Raw genomic sequence first — 19,246 nt, 5'->3', positions numbered from 1 at the left:
CTTGGACAGTTTCAAACTCAACCGGAATGGATATCTGTCGTGTCTTCAATGCTCCAGATGAAATGCGTACTATACATATGCTAGGGTAGATGAGGTAGACTATGGTATATCGATTAATTGAGATTCTGCAGCTTCATCCACTCCTTATCATTGGCATTGAAATCGATGCCCTTTGCTTGCCACCATTTTCTGGTATTGTCTCCACCGCCTATAGCGTCTTCGAGCGCCTCTTCGATATCACACATGCGATACTGAATGGGCAATCCGGACTTGGCCCACCAATCCAGTACTTGTGCTCGATTATGACGAGTCGCAGTTTCCATGACCTTCCCAATTTTGAGACTAACCCTGTTCAATTTATGCTGTTGCTTCCACCAATCTAGCACAGCGAGCTGATTTTTGATACTTGCAGATTCAAGCGCAGCTTCTGTAAACTCGAAAGGATAGCCACAAGTCATCCACCAATCGAGAGAAACTATCTGACCACTCCGAGATGCTGCATCAACAGCTTCTGCGATGGATGCCGCTTTGATTTTGGGAACAACGCCAGATTGTTGTTGTTCGGATTCGTGTTTCCACCATGTAAGCACAGCTGTTTGACCATAATGAGAGGCACGAGTGGGAATTGCATCATGAAATTTGGAGAGGAAGATTTTACGATGACGGGAGGAGACGAATTGGAGGACGTGAATATAGCCAAAGCGAATGACAATGTCTACTCCGATTCTAGAGGGGGGATTGACGTCAAGATCGATTTCTCGAATACGAGCAATGTTGCCAATGATCATTGCACGATCCGTGGGTGAAGCACAATACCAGTCAGGTGGTGGATGAAGAGAAGTTGGGATACCCAACGCTTGGGTAAGCTCCCAATCACCAAGAAAATCCAGAATGGTGCTAATAATTTCGACGGGAAGGTCTGGAGCGACTGTGCGAGGAGGTTCTAGTGAAGGAGTGGGAGGAGTTGATAGATCGGATTGACCATTAGGAAAGTGATAAACGTGAAGATCGTGGTTTGCAAGTCGAGAAATAAAAGTCTCATCTGTGCCTGTAGTTGGCAGACCTCTGATATGCGAAAAAAGACAGAGTTCTTCACGACTCAGCTTTTGATACGCTGCCTTGACTAGTTGTAATGGAGAAAGGGCAACATCCTAAGCACAGGTTGAGTTAATGAAAGGGAGGTTAAATAACATCACGCACGTCCATACGGCTGCGGGGGAGTATTAGTTCTCTTTGAGAATCCACGTAGAAGTCGCCAGCAGTGTAACTGTAAGAGTGAAAGAAATTTCTGCCTGCACGTGCAACGAGAATCAGTAGAGGCTAGAGCGCATGCCATTTCTACCGGCATTATTTTCGCTTCAATTTTGAAGCTTGACCAGTTAATAGATAGATAGAAATATGTCATTGGGATCCCACTTCCATTCTGGGTCAATGGTCGTCGACGTCGAAGCAGATGTGAATAACGACTTGCCTTCATCATGTTCAACACATTTTGCTGCATCTTTCTGATTTTGTCTTTAACAAGCGGAACCGTTATAAGAGACTTTCAAGTCGCACAACCGCCGGTGGTCCCTGTTTACGCTAAACGTTGTACGGTAGAAGTATTCAGGTGTGAGCCAAACTTTTTCTGGAATTCGCATCTGATGACAATATCTAGCCACGATTTCGCCAACTCATTTGTCGAGTAAGAAGTATTTATGATGTGTCACCTAAAGTATTTGCTCAGATTAATGACTCAGTGGTCCTGCGATAACTCAGCTCAGGTGAGTTTGATCAGAGAAAACATCCGCTATCCTGATATGAGGACCACATTGCAGTCCTCCTGAAGATTGTGGTCCAGTCGGTTCATGGGCTGCGATCACTCTTAACCTTACCGTCACCAGTAACGGAACCCAATTCGACCGTCTTGGTATCTTCACCTTCCACAACGTCGAAATCTGGCGTACCTCGACTTTTGAGCCCACGATCGGAGACGGAATCGTCTGGACGTACATCAAAGATGTAACACAGTACATGCCGCTCTTCACTGAATCTGGTGAATTTTTGCTGGAATTGGATAACCTCATCGAAACTGGCTTGGATGGTATCTACTCTAGTGAGCACGATTAATATGAATATGTGATTAGGCTCACAATCTGACATACTTTCACAGCGACTGTAGCCGCAACCTATTTCGAGTCATCGGCCGAATATCCTCCTGCAGAAAAGGCCGATATCATTATCCCAATATCCACCCTATCAAACACGACTGCAGATGATGCTTCCGTACCCCCTGCATTTTCGGTGAGCTTTGAATGGGTTCTACTTGCGTCAAAATAATGATATGCCAGCTCAATATTACCGTGCCAAACAATACGGTTGCGATATACGCTGAAATATTTGCTAGTGAGTTTCACAAACTCTACTACTCTTCCTTCCTACTTACTTGATGCAGGCGGCAATGGCCTCGAAGAAGATTGGGTGCTGGACTTTTCCTCTCAGTTGGTGACAGTCCATTGAATGTAATGACACAGTTTTTCAACGTACCCGATGAATTCTTCTCGAACATTTCGCCCAATATCACCAGCCCGCATGATGGTTTTCGTGAAGTCAGACTGTTGATCGACGGTCTGGTGGCTGGAGTCGCGTTCCCGTACATAACTGTTTTCTCTGGGGTTGGTACATATAGCACCTTCGTACATGCCAAAACATTCTTATCAAATAGTTCTTCATAGGGCTTCATTCCATCCTTCTGGCGACCAATAGGGAGTTATGGTACTGCAGGTATTGGTCATCTTGGACCTCAATTAGTTGATAGATATTAACATAAGTGTTCCAGAATTGCCTACTTATTTTGTCGATGTCACCCCGTTTGTTCCATTATTGATTGATAATTCTCCACATAATTTCACCCTCGACGTTGTTTCTGCGGAGACAAACCATACTATCAATTCAAATTGGTTCGTTTCGGGTAAGAGTTTTTCCAGCTCTTGGTTTTGTTCTGACTTGGTTGTTGAAGGAATCTTGCAAGTCATCCTTGATACCAGCTCTAAGCCAACTATTGGTAATCTGACCGTTTACTCGGCGAGCAACTACGCAGACACCAGCATCACTGGCTTTGTCGAGGAGTTTGGGCAATTCAACGCAACAGTCACTGCAACGCGCAACATCCACATTGAGGCAGATATTTTGAGCGGAAGTGGTCAATTTACTCATATCATTTGGACACAAGATTTGCAATTTTCGAATATCCAAACATATCGAAACAATGGACTGCTCGCGGTAGGTATAAGAGAACAATGTTCACTTTACTTATCTATGTATCATTGTCCATTGATATTGTCGTATAGACTTTGAAGCAAACTTCCATCGGGAATTCCTCTTCGACGCATAATGGCGTAGCGATTCTTTTGGATGTCTTTTCGTATCCGTTCAGCACGAACTTTGACTACCTTGATGAAACTTTGTCCAATTGTAGGTGAAAACTACATTACTTGTGCCTCCAAAAGTTGAGGATTCGGCGTTGTTCCAGGGACTTCATCTATTGATCACTCCTACAACCGCATTTTACTCCCAAACCCTTTGAGGATAGCTTCGACGATCAATAACCATCAGACCACGGGTGAAAATTCTCTGGTCAGCTGTACGCTCCCGTTTGACCGGTTATCATGATATAGATGGTTTCTTCCAACTTGGTTCAGAGAAAATCGGGAATTTTGGTAATGGGACGAATAATAACACGGTAGGTGGTCTTGTACTCGATTTTCTTCCTTGCAGCCTATAGTCTACTCTACTCTATAGTTCAGCTATTCCGATGTCAAAGGTGACACATATACGAGAAGCGTCAACGCAATCAACAGCAACTTCAATGACACCATTGCAATTCCTCTTGACGAGATCGGAGGGAATCTTGCTCATTAAAACCTTCCTACCGTGCTTTGGTTGTTCGAACTTTTTCCATCTATTTGTGTTTATTTACTTGCCCGATATATTTTGCCCTAAAAAGGATTTCAGCAATTTGCTTTGTACAACTCGGAACGAGCGCAACAAAGTTGAACAAACTACAAAGAGTCTTCGAACATGCACGTGATGCGAGTTCGTCGCTCAGCGTCGCTCTTGCCATGAAGCACCATCATGAATGATCATGTCCATTCGTAGACTCCGTGCAGAGAGTCGGTGCATTGGCATGTCAAACTCTGTTTTCTTTCCACACCCTCCCACCCATTCTATAGTAGATATGCAAAGCAGTAGTTGCACCTGCATGGGCAGAACTGATCATGAGCTTCTCATCGTGCATTGCACAGGTCGCTGCTAGTGAGCTACTAAGTCCTAAACAAGTAGCAGTTACCTGGCATATTTTCATCGCAATTGAGATTCAGTGTACCTCCTGATCTACATACAATTTGAAAACTGAATTCCCCAATGTCAAAATCCCAGAAAAGCCAGCTTTCCACTGGTTTATCAACAACTCCAGGGAAACACCGAGGTCTAATTTTGCTATCCTGTTGTACCATAATCATATAAACCCCCTCGTTAGGATCTGTACTCACATGTTTCCTGGCTCTACTGCAGACCTGTTTCATGGTCAGTCGTTGGGCGACTTATACGCCCAACCGATTGACCAACCCGCAGTTCCGATACCTGGGCATCCACCCGGTCTATATTACCGATTGTTGACCTTCTGCCCCGCGCAGGGAATCACCGCAGCGGTGATAGAGCAATCTCTTCAGCCTATGAACGGCGAAGATTCTTGGAATGTACCACTGGGTCCGCAGGACCCCAGCATGCAGTTCCTCTTCGCTCGTGTTTGCGAAAATCAACTGAAAACTTTCAGCCCTGAGGTATTTTGATAGTTGTGACATTTGTTATGATTCTCACTTTTATTTGCAGATTCCTCCACAATGGAAGAACCCGGACTCGCTTCTCGTTAACATTGGTGGAAATGTTGTTCATCTCCTAGCTTGGGATGATGTTGACACGGTCGTGTTCACAATGCAACTGTCACCCAATGTGCCCCACGGGATATACCATATCCCGCATAAGGCTGGACGCAGCAACAACCATCGTCCACCCCTCGATATCCTGAAGATGGGAAATCAAAAGTTCAGAAAATTCGTGAAGATGTGGGCGGTCCAACAATATCACCGATATGTTATGCATTAAGGCGGTATGAGATCACGCATATGCTTGGTGAATGCACCTACCGATGTCCATTCTCTTCCAGGATTTCCAGTCGGTCTAGTGGTGGATTTCATGTACATCAGATGCTTTACAGATATCTTCGTTGGTTGTGGTCTGAACAATTACTGTCTATTAGTGTTTTCATCGTTGTATCCTTCCGAGTCGTCGCGTTCTCCATCATCTTTCGAATCATCATACTTGGCATTGTCAAGTTGTTTGCTGTGAGTACCATGAGCAAGGGAGCTTCAGAACGTTAAAAGCAACACTAGCTTGGCAATATCCATAACAAAGAGGGCAATCAACAATATGTTCAAGGCAGTAGCGTCCTCTCTTTTAAGCCGATTTTCTTCTCAAACTTTTCTTATGCATCTCTTTCAGCCTACTTAGACGCAGCTCATACATATCGGGATCATTGGCTGCACGCAGAGTGTTTAGTTGCATCTATACCAATACACTTGTCATGATCATGATGAACGTTGAGAGGAAAGAATGTAAAAAATGCCATCAGCAAAAGCGGAAATTATACAAACGAAGGCTGTTTGTCCTCGACATATGATTGGTTGCTCTCATTTCTCACTGCGCGGGGGAAGGGAGCAATGCTCCGCCCCGAGCGAAACTGCACTTCTCATCGTGCGTCGCAACGGGCAGTGACGGGTCGCTACTAGTCACTTGTACCTTGAGGAATGCACGTGGCCTCACATTATCTTTACTAGCTTTCATGGGCGGTTCCTATCTGCAGAGTTCGACCATCGATGCCTCAAATAAAGTCGAAGTTCTTTCTTGTACCTTATCACACTGAACAGCACTGAACCCACACAGAGTATTCCCGTGCACATGGCCATCAACCGAAATGAGAAGCATATTCCTATTACTATCTTCTCGTTCACACTGCCCCGTATATAACGTGAATGACTTGCTGTGATATCCCTATCCCTGACCATGCATCAGGAACATAAGCTCATCGCTGTATTCTTGGCATTGACGATCTCGACGTGTATCAGTGCAGTTCCTTTGGTCGACTTTCAGGTTGTTCAGCCTCCCCCGGTACCTCAGGATGCTCAAACGTGCACCATACAACTGTTCCAGTATGTAAGGCGTCTCTCGACGGACGATATAGATGGCTCAAACACTCTGTTACCAGACGAGATTTTGGGAATTCATTTGGAGAGTGAGTACTGCAACCATGGTTCATCGAATTTCACCCTTACAACATGGAAATCTCAGTCCAGAAGTCGTCGAGTACACGTAAGAACGTGCGCTTCATGTCGAGGACTACTTCTGAATCAAGTTTTCAAGACCCCTTACGGATTGTGGAGAAGTAGGATCATGGGCTGCAGTCACTCTCAATTTCACGGTCACCTCTAGTAGGAATATTGCTTACTTGTTTGCGAGGAAATGTTATATATGGCGGATGTAGATGGGACACAATTCGATCGTCTGGGTATATTCACTTTCCAAAATGTTGAAAGTTAGTCTTCAGTTATATTTCACGATCAGTACTAATGTACAATCTCAGTATGGCGAACGTCTACCCCGGAACCGTCACTCACTGGAATTATTTGGACATATATAAAAGATGTCACCCGCTTCATTCCATTATTCTCGAATGAGGGGCGGTTAATCTTACAGCTTGATAACCTGTTGGAAACTGGTCTCAACGGTGTTTATTCAAGTACGCACAGATGTCCCCACTAACCTCACGCCTAACATTCCCACAGCAACTCTTGAGGCCACTTTCTTTGCATCTTCTCCGTCAATTCCAGCTGCCCAGCAATCTAATGTCATCATACCTATCTCAGCTGCTTCTGACGCAACCAATGCTTCTGCAGATGCGTCAGTAAGTCCGGCGTTCTCGGTAGGTTCCAACCTGTAGCTTCAGACGGTTTCATGAAGCCCTATTATTATAGGTCGACGTTACACTCCCCCAAAACACAATCTCCGCTTACGCAGGTATAATTCCCAATGAACTCGTCCTTTGCACCAATCTTAGCATGAACTGGCTCAGAACTTTATGCCTCAGGGAATGGCGACGAAGAGTTTTGGTACTTCAATGCTCCCAATGCCTTTCTCCGTGACCTTCCGTCAGGTAAAGCTCGTTTTCGTAAAATTCAACTGTAATCGACTCATCAGCGCGGTGTCATAACTTAAGGATTTACTTTTGGGAACGGTCCTTTCCGAGAAGTCAGATTACTTGTAGGTCTTGGAAAATTTGCCCGAATTATGCTGATAATAACTGCCATTGAAGATTGATGGAAAGGTAGCTGGGACAGCGTCAGTGCATTATAAGTATTTTATCGAGGGTGGATTCGTATTCACTCGAAAGTTCTTTAGTTTCCCTTATCCTGTGGTTTTCACTGGAGGAATCGTGAGGAATAGCATTATTCTGTCCTTTTGTGAGGCTTTCTAAAAGCCAAAGTTAGCTTCCCACAGCATGGCGGCCCATAACCAGTTACGGCGCTTTGGATCGTACGTTTTCTCTTCTTTTACCGAGATGTCTGTTGATCTTCCCCTCTCTACTACTTACTGCTAGTCCCAACATATGGTTAGAGCGTTATTATATTCTTTGAGTTACGAAATGACTGTTCGACTCAGTTCTCGACGTCACTCCCTTTTTACCTTTATTAACGGATGGAGGCGCTCACAATTTCACTGTTGATGTGATTTCTGCTGAAATGAACGGTGCCATAAACCAAAACTGGTTTGTCTCTGGTAAGAACTCTAAAACTTGATTTGATAGCCTAATTGTCATTCGGAACTTTAGGTCTCCTGCAGGTCGTCACTGCATCAACAACCAACCCCACTACTGGCAATATGACAGTTTATGAAGCGGAAGATTTCCCCGTTACAACCGCTACTGCAAACATAGCAAGCAACGGAGATGTGATCATAACGGTGACCGCGTCTCGTACAATCCACATTGAATCCGACGTGTGTAGTGACGACGTATGCACTGCAGTCGTCTTCGACCAAAGCCTCAACTACTCGAATGTTCAAACTTATCTTGATGGCTTCAATATCCAGAACGTTCTACAGATGGCGTCTGGTTCTGTTGTGTCCACTCATAACGGTGTTGCAGTCGTGAAAGACGATTATTCCTATCCGTTTGCCGTCAATATCACCTCTTTGAACAATGATGGAAGTGTCTGTGAGTTTCAACCCGAGTTTGCATTAATTCATTCATGACTATCGTTGCTCTTAGTTGAAGCTGTATTTGACCACTCATACGATCGAGTGTTGCGTGAGTAGATTTGATTCTGCTGTGGTGTAGGTGGTTCAAGACCACTTCTTTAGTCCCTGCTCCATTCATATTAGGTTCGACTATCCAGGAAAGACAGATAGCGGGTAAGTTAAGCTTATGTTTAAAGCAGAGTGTCCATGCATTTTTTGATCCCTCTCAAAGGTGGATTTTTCGAAGAGTCATCTTCTGGAAACACAGGCAATGGGACGTCGAATAACACATTCTCATATGTTGACACTGCAGGCAACACCTTTTCTCGGACTGTCAGAGCAGCTCTCAACAACATCACTTTCGACTCGATTTCGGGTTCTTTGGCAGATATCGAAAAAACGCCGACATCCAATGCTTCCCCGCAAGCACAATTCGCTGCGGTTAGAATGCCAGGTGGTCGCACTGTTGGAGTTTGATGATGTTCTGTACCAAGTATAGCATTTATACCATTAACTACACGAACTACCATATCCACTGTGATCTACGTCTGCTCGAACAATTCACTATCCACTTCTGCGGGACTAGTACAATCGTTGTCCCAATCCTGTGTTGAACAGTACCCAAATCCGTGTTGAGAACGGGCATTCGATATGGAGTCTCTGATCATGCCCAAGGCCGGACGTGCTCATTGAGGTTCGTTGAGAACACAGATAGAAGAGCTGGAGAGGGGAATCTCTGAATATGCGCTTCCTGACGCTTCCTTCGGACGGAATATCTTAAAATAGGCCGACAACTCGGCCAACTTCATCGACTCCAACTTCCCAGAACCCTGGACGAGTTCCAAGACCGGGCATGGTTTGCATGTCTCCAAGAATGGGATAGCTACAGAGAAGTAGATCCAGATTAGACCACGGTAACAAGGATGCGATTGTTGAAAACGACGTACAGGAATCCAGCTCCAGCTGATAACCTCACTGAGCGAATTGGAATGGTGAATCCGGAAGGAACACCTTTGAGCTTGGGGTCATGAGAAAAGGAGTACTGCGTCTTCGCCATACAAACTGTAGAAACATATTTAGTATATCAAAATTCTCTACTGATATTACGCACTCGGAAGGCCTGCGTAACCTTGACGAGTGTAGGTCTCGACCTGTTGTCGTGCCAAATCACTCAATTCGATTCCGTCAGCACCGTAAATCTCTTTGGAGATGATCGTAATCTTCTCCTCGATGGGCAAATTAAGGTCATACAGGAAGTCGAAGTTCGATGGGCCTTCGCAAGTCGTGATGACAGCTTCAGCAAGAGCACGGGCTCCTTTACCACCCTCTGCCCAGTGATTACTGACAACTGCGGCATCGGCTCCACCAGCGAGAGACTCGTCACGAACAAGTGCAAGCTCGGCAGCAGAGTCACTCCTATATTTGAGTTAGTATTTGCACGTCTGTCGAGAACAAGAATACTAACGCGAACTGATTAATCGCAACAATAACCTTGATTCCAAATTTGCGTGAATTCTTGATGTGTTGGACAAGGTTCTTACATCCTTCCTTTAGGGTGACCAAGTCTTCTTTGGTGTACGTCTCATGGAGAGGCTTTCCGGGAGTAACATCAGGTCCTCCTCCGTGCATCTTCAAAGCACGGGTGGTAGCCACAATGATAGTAGCATCGGGTTTGAGTCCACTAACGCGACATTTGATGTTGCAGAATTTCTCCATACCCATGTCGGCACCGAACCCGCCTTCGGTTAGAACATAACCGACGCGATCCGACGAATCGCCCTCCTCAGTACCTGCCAGTTTTAAGGCGACTCGGTCTGCCAGGATTGAAGAGTTTCCATGAGCGATGTTGGCGAAAGGACCTGCGTGAACAAAGACAGGTGTGCCCTAAGAAAGTTGGGCATTCAATAGTCTTCGACACCAGTTGATGATAAGAGCTTTACCTGCAACGTTTGCATGAGATTTGGCTTTATTGCATCCTTCATTAACACGGTCAAAGCACCGGTAACGCCAACGTCATCGGCAGTAACGGGTTCGCCTTGTTTACTTGTCGCAACAACCATAGCGCCAAGACGGTGCTTCATATCTTCGAGACTAGTAGCAAGAGCTAGGACAGCCATACACTCGCTGGCGACCGCGATGTCAAAGCCAGCCTCACGTTCATGACCTTGCTCAGTAGGGTTGCGACCAATGGTGATCTTCCGGAGAAATCGGTCATTAGTGTCGAGTACACGGTTCCAGGTGATTGTTTCTGGGTCAATATCAAGGCGGGCGAATTTGGTGATTTCCTCGGGGGTAAGTTCATTCGGGTTCGTCTTATCTATCCCGAGCTTCCGAAGACGTTTGAACATCAAAGGGGCAAATTCTCGTTTGCCTTTCTTAGTTGGGACGAGACGACTGTATAATGCCTACGCAGGCATTAGCAGCGTAGATAATAAGGAGTTGGGAACATCTACACACCTTATCAGATTGGGTGGCTTCGTGGAACATACGAGCATCAAGAGCAGCCGCTAGAGGGAAGTTAGGTCTTCCGCTACGGCCACTGAAATAAAAGATTTACCTAGCAAGTTATTGGCGGCAGTGACAGCATGGATATCACCGGTGAGATGCAGATTAAACTGTGCAACTGTTGATCAGTGTACTGTTCATACAATCCAAGTAACAGACCGAAGGACGCACTTCATCCATAGGAATGACTTGACTGTATCCACCGCCAGCGGCACCACCTTTAATTCCGAATGTTGGTCCTTGACTGGGCTGCCTAACGCAAGCAAAAGCGGGACGACCAAGTTCTGCTCCTAAAGCTTGAGCCAATCCGATAGTCGTGGTAGACTTTCCTTCGCCGAGAGGCGTTGGGGTGATACTGATTATAGACATGAGTCATTCAAAAACCAAAAGAAGGTAAGCTAGATTATTACCCAGCAACAACAATGTATTTTCCATCCGTACGATGGGCAAGGCGATCAAGTACACTGAGTTCAACCTTGGCCTTGTACTTTCCATAGCTTTCAAGCTCATCCGGTGATAATCCGATTTCCTGAGCAAGCTGAGTAATGGGTTTAGGCGTTTGACCCATGGCGATCTCAATGTCACTAGGAACTTTCTCTAGAATGTTCAAGGGAAGAGGTTGGACCTTCCGTTCGTGTGAGAGTTCCCATAGTCGTTCCGCTGATTTGAGAGTATTCTCCATGAGTATCGCAACCGTCATAGGCCCTACACCTCCTGGAACGGGGGTGATATACGACGCAACTTCAGCAGCTGAAGAGTACTCTACATCACCAACAAGTCTCTGGCCAGACTTCTTCGAGGAATCTGGTCGTCATTGCGTTAGCCAATCGCGTACGCGGATAGCTGAACCAGTGTGGGACTCACCGGGGATGTAATTTATCCCGACATCAATAACCACAGCACCGGGCTTGATCCACGAGCCTTTCACAAGCTCTGCTTTTCCAATAGCTGAGACAACAATATCAGAATTTTTGACCTGATGATAAAATCGGATTAGACGGGTATAGAGGGAGATGGTGAACATACGATAGCTTCAATGTTCTTGGTTCGGCTATGACATTGGGTGACAGTCGCATCGCGATTACGCAACATCGAGGCTACGGGACTCCCAACGATATCGCTACGCCCAAGAACGACCGCGTTTGCACCAGAAATAGACTGGCCAGTGGATTCGAGGAGCCTGATCACAGCAGTGGGGGTACAAGGTGAGAAAAGCGGGTCCGATGCGCGAGAAGATAAGTGGCCAATGTTGTACGCGTGAAATCTAAGATATCGTGCGGAAGTTATAATAACGCTCCGTACGAGTCAGAGAAGCTGATACATACCCATCGACGTCCTTTTCAGGTTTGACTGCCTCCGTAACCTTGCGCTCCCCTTCAGCAGTGACATGTCCGCCAAGGGGGAGCTGAACCAATATTCCGCTTACGGCGTCGTCGTTGTTAAGAGTTTTTACGGTCTCAACAACCTCTTCCACTGTAGCTTCAGCAGGAAGTGCAACGTGTCTGTACTGGATACCAACTTCCTGTGCAGCTTTGGCCTTCATGCGCACGTATACCGAAGAGTCTGGGCGCTCTCCAGCCTGGATAATGACCAGTTGAGGCTGGAAACGAGGGTGTTTGGTCTTCAACACCTGGATTCGCGAAGCGACATTGTCTCTGATAGACCTGAATAATTGTTAGTAGACTCATAAAATGAAAATGAAAACGAATACTTTGCAATAGCAGTGCCGTCAATCTTTTTTGCGGAATTCGACGACATGGTACGAGAAAGAAAGTGGGAAAGAGCCAAGAAAGAATAGGATGGATATCTACTGATGGCTAGCCTCGCGTGCACGTTATTTACGCGGAGACGAAAACTTCGTCCGCCACCAAAGCAGAGCATTTTCGAGAAAGAATGTGATCAACGATAAATGCTTAGTGTTCAGCCCCTCCGAATCCGAACAAATTGAAAAACCCATCCAGCGTAAGCCTCACGAAGGCCAAAGCTGCGGGCCGTCCTTCCGGAACAAAATTTTAGACGCCTAACGAAGCGTGGTGGTGTACTATGATGAGCTCTGTATACGCCCGCCAGATATTTCGTTCATGTTCGGCTTCGCTGTCGTCCAGGTCGCTGGCGCGTCCCTTACCCTCTACCCTCCCTTGTCGCTCAACTTTACTCAACCCGAAGCGAGGTTATTCAGAAACCAAGTCTACGTCCGCGCACGAGGAGCAGAAGAAGGATGAGCCAAACGATGAACCAGAAAAAGAGGCACACCCTCCTTGTCCAGATACAGAAAAGCTCAAGGCTAAGGAGGCTGAAGTTGTCGACTTGACAGTACGTTATCACAACTTTCATTTCTCTTCACCGCCGATTTATTTCTTGTTATTCTAGGGTCGTCTGCGATATCTTCAGGCAGACTTCTTGAACCTTCAGCGCAACGCCGCGCGAGAGAAGGAACAGACGCGTGATTTTGCTATTACCCGTTTTGCCTCTGACTTGCTCGAGACAGTCGACGTTCTCGCGCTGGCACTAAAATCCGTACCTGCCCCCGCATTGGCCGCAGAAACGACCCCTGCCTCCGAACCCCTTGCCTCGTCTTCTTCCTCGAAAACTGACACTCCTCCACCAAAATCTGCCCAAGAATACCTGCAGGAGCTGCATACTGGTGTTGAAATGACACAACGTCAGCTTCTACAAACCCTGTTCAAATACCACGTCAAACCCTTTGACCCCACTGGTGACAAATTCGATCCTAATCGTCACGAAGCGCTATACCAAGCGCCTATTCCTGGCAAGGAGCCGGGTACAGTGCTAGACTGTCAGAAGCCAGGATATATGATTAAGGATCGGGTGTTACGGGCAGCGCAGGTTGGCGTTGTTCAAGACATATCATGATGTTAGTGTGTAGGCTGTCACTGGAGCATTTCACGGTGCAGGGCTAGAGTATATTGTATTCCACCATATAATGAATCAACGAATCTCTACTCTAAACAAATCGGTCAGACGAGTGACTACGCCCTTTTGTAATTCGTTAACTTCTTCATTCGACAAGGACCTGAATGTTTTCTGTTAGAACGAGTCGGCATCTTGGAATCACGAAAATTACCTGTCCATGGATCTGTAGTTGATTCTATAACATGAACTGGAACGATTTGTCTTTGGATGTACGAATGAGTCAATCTATAGCACGTCAATATACCCTCTAAATACCAGTAAGGGAAGCAAGTACCATTTTCACATCCTCCACGAGGTCCCCAGCAACATCACGAACGAGATCACAGAAGTCATTGTCGTGCAATGGCGCAGAACCTTGTGCATTCCAAAAGCTAACGTCTTTGAAACACGAAGGGAATTTTGAGTATGGCTTGAACGTTGTGATTTCTCCGTCTTTGAACTGCGAAAGGAAGCGTTCGTCCGTTGACCAGAAGAGGCGTATGTCGGGAATTGAGTATAGAATCATGGCGATACGTTCCAAACCAAGACCAAACGCCCAGCCAATCTTGCCTTCGACATCTATGAAATCGGGAATCTCAAATGTCAGAACCTCGAGATCAGAAAGTGGAACTCACTTGAACTATCCAACGTAGACTGAATGACAACTCCACATCCCAAAATTTCCAGCCATTTTCCGCGGAAGAAGACCTCCACCTCGAAGCTAGGACTCGTAAATGGGAAATAAGCCTCTATCCATCGTACTCGCAACGGCTCTTCGGAAACTGTGCTTCCAAACAGTCGTAAGAGTAGACTGTTCAACGACAGCTTCAGATTCTTTGCGACGAGTTCCGAGTGCACTGGGTCGTGGGTACGCTGGACGGGATTGGTAGGAGAAATATGCGGTATATCCTCAATGATGATATTAGACATTTTCAAATGCCGCGAAAGACGCTCGTTGTCTTCCTCGACCTGCTTCATACCCGACGCATCTGCGGAATACAGTCGCGCACCCTCCATCTGGTGAAAAACGGGATAATGGGAGCCGTCGATCTCGTCGCGTCTGTAAACGTCCGCCGTAAGAAGCCATTTGTCTTCTCCTTTGCTGAACACTTCTACTTCATGAGCTGAAGTATGCGTTCGGAGCATCAGGTTTTTGTTAATGTAGTAACTGTCGGTCACAGATCTACCCGGATGGTCCTTGGGAAAAGCGAGTTCATCGAAGTTCTTGAAGGGGGTCACGAGAGGGTTGAAGGATGAGAAATGTGAAAAGTAAGGATAATGGGATTCGATGATTGACCTGAGGGTGTTGAGAGGGTGGCCGGTTTGTTTATGCACTTGTAGGGGAATTTTAGATAAGATTGATGGAGTGACATTGGTGATTTCGTCTGTATGATACTTGTCACCGAGGATTTCGAGTGTGTGGGCATATTTAGACGTTACAGAGCTGCTGTGGAAGCTGCGGTATGAACACCGGCAATTTTGTACAGCAGAGAATATTCGCAGCTGTAGCATCAAAATACGAGGTCAAGGTCTGGGAGTATAGTAGAGAGTTAGACGCATCCAGTCTGAATTCAATCATGTCACTCCAGGATAGCCTAAATACAAAATCGATTTCAGGGACGAAGGAGAGATGATACATATGGGTTCTACCATAACCTACATTACTTACATCATTGAACGGTAAGTAAAGTCGTCAGTCATCTATCTTTGTAGCCGTAAGTACTCATATCATAAGTAGAAAAATCAGAGAAAAGGATTTCGGAGTATAAAAAGGATAAAGAGCAAGTACTTCCAAGCCAACAAAGTGAAAGACAAGAGCAGGCGAGCTAGCAGTCAGTGTAAAGGAAGCATAAAAAAGGTGTAGGTTCCGCGAGAAAATAGAGATGGAAGGAGGTTCGAGCGTATAGTAAGTAAAAAAAATTGATCAAGAAATAATAAGGAAACAAGCAAGCAAGCACGTAGATCATTACACTAACAACGTTACGAGACATTAGAAAACATTCAGGCCAAGCCAAGTCTACCAGCCAGGGAACCATTTTGCGGGAGCCTGACGTGCGGTTGGCCGAGCACGAACCATAACAGGCACGTCTTCCTCCGTAATGTATTCAACTGCGGTGGTCCGAGGAATTGAGGTGGTTGGGGGCATCTCTACAGCCTCTGGTGTAGGGAATGCCACGACACGAGTGGCAGATGGGGAAGGAACGTAGGACGTCTGGGTGACAGTTTTCGTTTCAGTTTCGTATTGTACTTCGGAAATGACCAACGGAGGAAGCTCCTGATACTACATGAAAAGACTAGTCAGTAAACGATTCACACAAAAATATGGGTGGAACGCCCTCTTGATGGCCAGTCAGGAAAAAACCCCATCACGTGGGGAAAAAGAACGCGTCGCGATCGACAAATAAACAAAATGATCATCAATCTCGGGGTCAAAAAACTGCCCTTCTTCCTGACTGGCGAGCAAGAGGGCAGGACAAGGGGGACAAAACAAAAACACCGTTGGTCCCCCAAGCCCGGACGAAGGAGGGAGGGGCACGGAGGGGATTCATACGGACTGTAACATGAAGCAAGAAAACGCTCGAATGAAAAACCTCCTTCGTCTCAAAGCTCGGAACGGCGCGGGGAGGGCGGCGGTACCTTGGGTTTACGCTTGGACCCCACTGGCTCGTAGACGTATTCCTCTTCGACGGCAGGACTATCATTTCCGAGAGCTCTAAAAGAGACATCAGCATCTATAGATAATCCGGCCACTGCTAGACTTACATTAGTTGTTCCATAATCCAGCTCTCTCGACGAGAAGCATCATGCTCTCTCCTGTTAACACCCTCTTCACGCTTGCTGATTTCTCGCTCTCTTTCGGCAATTTTGAGCTCACGATCTAAAATATCGTCAAATCGAGGACTGGACCATCCAGGCGGCGTAAGAGAGTCCTCCTTGACGATTTCCTTGATTACAGTCTGTATAGGTCCAGTGATGGTTTCGACTGTGGTAGCTGCCATACAAGGAGGACACAAGACAGGGGACGGCGTCGCAATAACACCGCCTGGGGCACCAGCGAGAAGCTCAGCCTCTCGACGAGCGACCTCAGCTTCACGCACAGCGACGGCACTCTCCCGAGCGATTAAGGCCTGGGTACGTTTCGGCGTAAGATAGTTCCAAACACCTGATGTAGTTGGATCTGCAGGGTTCGTGCTAGCAGCATTGGAAGGAAGAGAAAGCATAATTGCGAGGACTGCGAGAACTAGCGACAAGACGAGAAGAAGTGTGGTAGAAGAGACTGTTCGATGGTGATGGTGAGATGAGCGTTCGCTACGGTGTTGTCGATGCTCGTCACGGTCACGATGAGAAGAAGAAGGTTGAGCCATTCTGACGCTGGAAATGAGTACTACGGTGAGGACACCGTTATTTTCACTGGTTAAGAAGTCCACAAATACCTGACAGAAGAACTAGGCGACAGAGACGTGGCTGTTTGGGGACGTAAAATGGACGTCGTGAAGGATTTACGAGTTGAAGGAGGCAGGGTGACGCGAGGTTGTAAAAGTAAAAAGAATAAAAAAGTGAAAGTTCAACTTGGCCGTTTTTAGAGATTCAACCGGCCTCGTGGTGGTCACGTGCTATTACGGCATTACGTTGCATTTCTTTGCATGCAAACTGCTTTTGTCAACTCTTTGTAGAAGGCTCGGCGCGTCCGATAATGGCTTTACGACGTTTTGCTCAGGCGAATAATGCATCCACCGCTTCTCCAAATCGTTCTGGAGCTTCAAGTAACGCGTCGCCAGTCTCTGTGACACCTGGTCTTCCTGTTACGCCGAAACCACGAGGCCGCGTTTCCATTGGCATTCATCAGTCTCCTGCGAGCACTCCGTCGCTTTCTTCCTCGATTCCTTTTGATTGGGAAGCTGCAAGATCACGACGACCTCCGCCATACGCAAGTCCCTCCCAGAATAGATCCCGTGGAGGTCGAAATAGCGGTTCAAATTCTTCTTCCCTGAATGGCACACCTGCAAGAAAAGCTGTCGTCAAGAAAAAGAGCATTGTTGAAAAGTATGTGCTACTTATGTCTAGTTTGAATTCGTGCTCTTATCCTTTATCAATCTTTCAGAGTGACGTCCATTCCTTCACAAATAGCGTTCGAGATATCGCAGTTTCCTAACAACGTGCCACTCCCTACCCCAAGAACGTCTGCCTGTGTAATTGGCGGCTTCTTACATTTTTTGCATTTATGCGTACGCGTTAGTCAAGCACGAAGTGCACAGAGTAGTGACTTGGAATGGAACGAAATGTTAAGAGAGACAGAAGGTCGTTCATGGTTTGATTGGGTGCGTCCAACTGAGAAATGGCTGTTTGTCGCATTTCTGACAATGCTACAGACGATGCCTATGACCCTCTTTCTGATTGCGGCGTCTGTCACGAATGCTGTATACACTTTTACTCGTATCAAGCTTTACCGCTTGTATCGTCGAGTAGAGCCGGTCTCATCTCCGAACGCAAAGTTTGTCGATAGCGATGATCTTGATTTTGACAAACTAGAACCGCCATCTCTTGCGATGAGATTTCGGGCAGGTGCTTGGAATGCCTTGATTGCTTTTTGGCGGTTTTTACTGGGTTTGAAACCCTCTACAAAACTCCCATCTTCAACACGAAAGTCTACTCGAGTGCAACAACTCCAGATCTGGACTCCAGGAGATTTAGAAATGATGCTTTTCAACATCTACTCCCCAGTTCACGCACTGTTGTGGATGGCCACAAACTCATCTAATTGGATTATAATGCTATTGATCATGGGCACTGTCGGCTTACAGGTGATGTGTATATCATTGTCTTCTGTACACTTGCTCATGCTTATGTCGACAGCTTAACACCATGATGTTGTCATACAAAACTTTGATAAAAGACAAAGACATTCTCCATGCAGAAGTAATGAACGAGTATAACGAAGGAGTAAGTGCGTTTACATCATTCCAAAAGCTTTTGCTCACCAAACCCTCAGTTTGTATACCCCCGAATTAACCCTATTCGTAAGGACGTGGCTATAATGACCCATCAGTCAGAAGTGGTGAATGTATGGGAGGATTGAATCTACTTGTCTAATGTACTACGCGTTTATTCTCCTTGTCTCTGGATCTTCAATCAAATTAACTAGATCGACGCTACTAGGAGACTGGGACCATCACATGCCATAAACTTTAGAAGGGATATGCAAATGTCACTTGGGTGCGCGCTCTTTTTGAGGTAGAATCCAATCTTCATTGGCGCACTAATCGATCCAATCGTCGAAGTGGTCATAAGGCCTCCAATTGAAGTGTCCTCCCCTCAATCAAGCAGACTTTTGCTTATTAGAATACCTAATTATTACTACTCTGTGCTTACCGTAACATTCTTATAAGTTTCACTGCCTCGTTTGTTCTAAAATTCATTGGAGAACCTTCAAGTCGCAAGCACTCGCTCAGTGCCACGAGCTGAACTCAAGATGGCTTGGCCGTGAGATCACCAATCCAAC

The 19,246-nt window shown here is 46.2% G+C and overlaps 9 protein-coding genes across 9 annotated transcripts; 5 read left to right on the top strand and 4 right to left on the bottom strand.

The window, feature by feature from the left end:
- C8R40DRAFT_1152243 (uncharacterized protein) lies at positions 1–1,292 on the bottom strand. The gene is made up of 2 exons (XM_046229566.1): positions 1,201–1,292; positions 1–1,151 (listed from the first exon to the last, which is right to left on the bottom strand). The coding sequence occupies exons 1-2, from the start codon at positions 1,204–1,206 to the stop codon at positions 114–116; spliced, it is 1,044 nt and encodes a 347-aa protein (XP_046082943.1). The 5' UTR covers positions 1,207–1,292; the 3' UTR covers positions 1–113.
- C8R40DRAFT_1120454 (peptide N-acetyl-beta-D-glucosaminyl asparaginase amidase A-domain-containing protein) lies at positions 1,293–4,008 on the top strand. The gene is made up of 15 exons (XM_046228769.1): positions 1,293–1,609; positions 1,658–1,684; positions 1,740–1,763; positions 1,818–2,095; positions 2,153–2,283; positions 2,331–2,385; positions 2,435–2,460; positions 2,514–2,654; positions 2,715–2,763; positions 2,819–2,950; positions 2,999–3,261; positions 3,330–3,453; positions 3,512–3,601; positions 3,657–3,721; positions 3,781–4,008. The coding sequence occupies exons 1-15, from the start codon at positions 1,479–1,481 to the stop codon at positions 3,898–3,900; spliced, it is 1,656 nt and encodes a 551-aa protein (XP_046082942.1). The 5' UTR covers positions 1,293–1,478; the 3' UTR covers positions 3,901–4,008.
- Positions 4,009–4,529: 521 nt separating this feature from the next.
- C8R40DRAFT_1072261 (uncharacterized protein) lies at positions 4,530–5,142 on the top strand (the record flags this gene model as incomplete). Its single annotated transcript, XM_046226437.1, has 2 exons — positions 4,530–4,820; positions 4,870–5,142. 2 exons carry the CDS (start codon positions 4,530–4,532, stop codon positions 5,140–5,142), a joined length of 564 nt encoding a protein of 187 aa, XP_046082941.1.
- Positions 5,143–6,099: 957 nt separating this feature from the next.
- Positions 6,100–8,805, top strand: C8R40DRAFT_1174288 (peptide N-acetyl-beta-D-glucosaminyl asparaginase amidase A-domain-containing protein; the record flags this gene model as incomplete). The annotated part of the gene is made up of 19 exons (XM_046232161.1): positions 6,100–6,245; positions 6,302–6,328; positions 6,385–6,405; positions 6,457–6,524; positions 6,578–6,628; positions 6,677–6,832; positions 6,879–7,015; positions 7,068–7,110; positions 7,166–7,246; positions 7,310–7,353; positions 7,406–7,431; positions 7,492–7,525; positions 7,581–7,626; positions 7,691–7,702; positions 7,753–7,869; positions 7,922–8,305; positions 8,360–8,398; positions 8,452–8,502; positions 8,561–8,805. The coding sequence occupies 19 exons, from the start codon at positions 6,100–6,102 to the stop codon at positions 8,803–8,805; spliced, it is 1,728 nt and encodes a 575-aa protein (XP_046082940.1).
- Positions 8,806–9,105: 300 nt separating this feature from the next.
- On the bottom strand, positions 9,106–12,591 carry C8R40DRAFT_1174287 (FTHFS-domain-containing protein; the record flags this gene model as incomplete). Its single annotated transcript, XM_046232160.1, has 13 exons — positions 9,106–9,211; positions 9,276–9,390; positions 9,440–9,744; positions 9,794–10,212; positions 10,269–10,733; positions 10,786–10,835; positions 10,886–10,943; positions 11,005–11,188; positions 11,244–11,637; positions 11,698–11,809; positions 11,860–12,097; positions 12,159–12,497; positions 12,545–12,591. The coding sequence occupies 13 exons, from the start codon at positions 12,589–12,591 to the stop codon at positions 9,106–9,108; spliced, it is 2,832 nt and encodes a 943-aa protein (XP_046082939.1).
- Positions 12,592–12,879: 288 nt separating this feature from the next.
- C8R40DRAFT_1072258 (GrpE-domain-containing protein) lies at positions 12,880–13,707 on the top strand (the record flags this gene model as incomplete). Its single annotated transcript, XM_046226436.1, has 2 exons — positions 12,880–13,146; positions 13,204–13,707. 2 exons carry the CDS (start codon positions 12,880–12,882, stop codon positions 13,705–13,707), a joined length of 771 nt encoding a protein of 256 aa, XP_046082938.1.
- A 60-nt stretch (positions 13,708–13,767) lies between these two features.
- C8R40DRAFT_1152236 (phenylalanyl-tRNA synthetase) lies at positions 13,768–15,337 on the bottom strand. Its single transcript, XM_046229565.1, has 4 exons — positions 14,382–15,337; positions 14,042–14,325; positions 13,919–13,992; positions 13,768–13,867 (listed from the first exon to the last, which is right to left on the bottom strand). The coding sequence occupies exons 1-4, from the start codon at positions 15,256–15,258 to the stop codon at positions 13,783–13,785; spliced, it is 1,320 nt and encodes a 439-aa protein (XP_046082937.1). The 5' UTR covers positions 15,259–15,337; the 3' UTR covers positions 13,768–13,782.
- C8R40DRAFT_1120429 (uncharacterized protein) lies at positions 15,338–17,302 on the bottom strand. The gene is made up of 4 exons (XM_046228768.1): positions 17,181–17,302; positions 16,510–17,118; positions 16,384–16,459; positions 15,338–16,027 (listed from the first exon to the last, which is right to left on the bottom strand). Exons 2-4 carry the CDS (start codon positions 17,109–17,111, stop codon positions 15,764–15,766), a joined length of 942 nt encoding a protein of 313 aa, XP_046082936.1. The 5' UTR covers positions 17,112–17,118; positions 17,181–17,302; the 3' UTR covers positions 15,338–15,763.
- A 92-nt stretch (positions 17,303–17,394) lies between these two features.
- Positions 17,395–19,227, top strand: C8R40DRAFT_1120426 (uncharacterized protein). The gene is made up of 5 exons (XM_046228767.1): positions 17,395–17,790; positions 17,849–18,065; positions 18,117–18,548; positions 18,601–18,687; positions 18,737–19,227. Exons 1-5 carry the CDS (start codon positions 17,441–17,443, stop codon positions 18,821–18,823), a joined length of 1,173 nt encoding a protein of 390 aa, XP_046082935.1. The 5' UTR covers positions 17,395–17,440; the 3' UTR covers positions 18,824–19,227.
- The last annotated feature ends 19 nt before the right edge of the window (positions 19,228–19,246 follow it).

The sequence above is a fragment of the Lentinula edodes genome (assembly GCF_021015755.1).
Source record: "Lentinula edodes strain Le(Bin) 0899 ss11 chromosome Unknown C8R40scaffold_35, whole genome shotgun sequence".
Taxonomy (NCBI): domain Eukaryota; kingdom Fungi; phylum Basidiomycota; class Agaricomycetes; order Agaricales; family Omphalotaceae; genus Lentinula; species Lentinula edodes.
This window is presented reverse-complemented; position numbering and strand designations above follow the sequence as displayed.

What these genes read in the sequence shown, in the direction of transcription:
- C8R40DRAFT_1120454 (XM_046228769.1), top strand. Translation starts at nt 1,479, where the DNA reads ATGTTCAACACATTTTGCTGCATCTTTCTGATTTTGTCTTTAACAAGC. An exon ending in CTTGGATGGTATCTACTCTA is followed by an intron (nt 2,096 to 2,152) that starts GTGAGCACGATT and finishes ATACTTTCACAG; the next exon opens with CGACTGTAGCCGCAACCTAT. An exon ending in ATACGCTGAAATATTTGCTA is followed by an intron (nt 2,386 to 2,434) that starts GTGAGTTTCACA and finishes TACTTGATGCAG; the next exon opens with GCGGCAATGGCCTCGAAGAA.
- C8R40DRAFT_1120429 (XM_046228768.1), bottom strand. Translation starts at nt 17,111, where the DNA reads ATGGCTCAACCTTCTTCTTCTCATCGTGACCGTGACGAGCATCGACAA. An exon ending in TGGATTATGGAACAACTAAT is followed by an intron (nt 16,460 to 16,509) that starts GTAAGTCTAGCA and finishes TGTCTCTTTTAG; the next exon opens with AGCTCTCGGAAATGATAGTC. An exon ending in GGTCCAAGCGTAAACCCAAG is followed by an intron (nt 16,028 to 16,383) that starts GTACCGCCGCCC and finishes CTTTTCATGTAG; the next exon opens with TATCAGGAGCTTCCTCCGTT.
- C8R40DRAFT_1152236 (XM_046229565.1), bottom strand. Translation starts at nt 15,258, where the DNA reads ATGCTACAGCTGCGAATATTCTCTGCTGTACAAAATTGCCGGTGTTCA. An exon ending in GTCTACGTTGGATAGTTCAA is followed by an intron (nt 14,326 to 14,381) that starts GTGAGTTCCACT and finishes CCGATTTCATAG; the next exon opens with ATGTCGAAGGCAAGATTGGC. An exon ending in AACTACAGATCCATGGACAG is followed by an intron (nt 13,868 to 13,918) that starts GTAATTTTCGTG and finishes GAAAACATTCAG; the next exon opens with GTCCTTGTCGAATGAAGAAG.
- C8R40DRAFT_1120426 (XM_046228767.1), top strand. Translation starts at nt 17,441, where the DNA reads ATGGCTTTACGACGTTTTGCTCAGGCGAATAATGCATCCACCGCTTCT. An exon ending in GTCGTTCATGGTTTGATTGG is followed by an intron (nt 18,066 to 18,116) that starts GTGCGTCCAACT and finishes ACAATGCTACAG; the next exon opens with ACGATGCCTATGACCCTCTT. An exon ending in TGGGCACTGTCGGCTTACAG is followed by an intron (nt 18,549 to 18,600) that starts GTGATGTGTATA and finishes TTATGTCGACAG; the next exon opens with CTTAACACCATGATGTTGTC.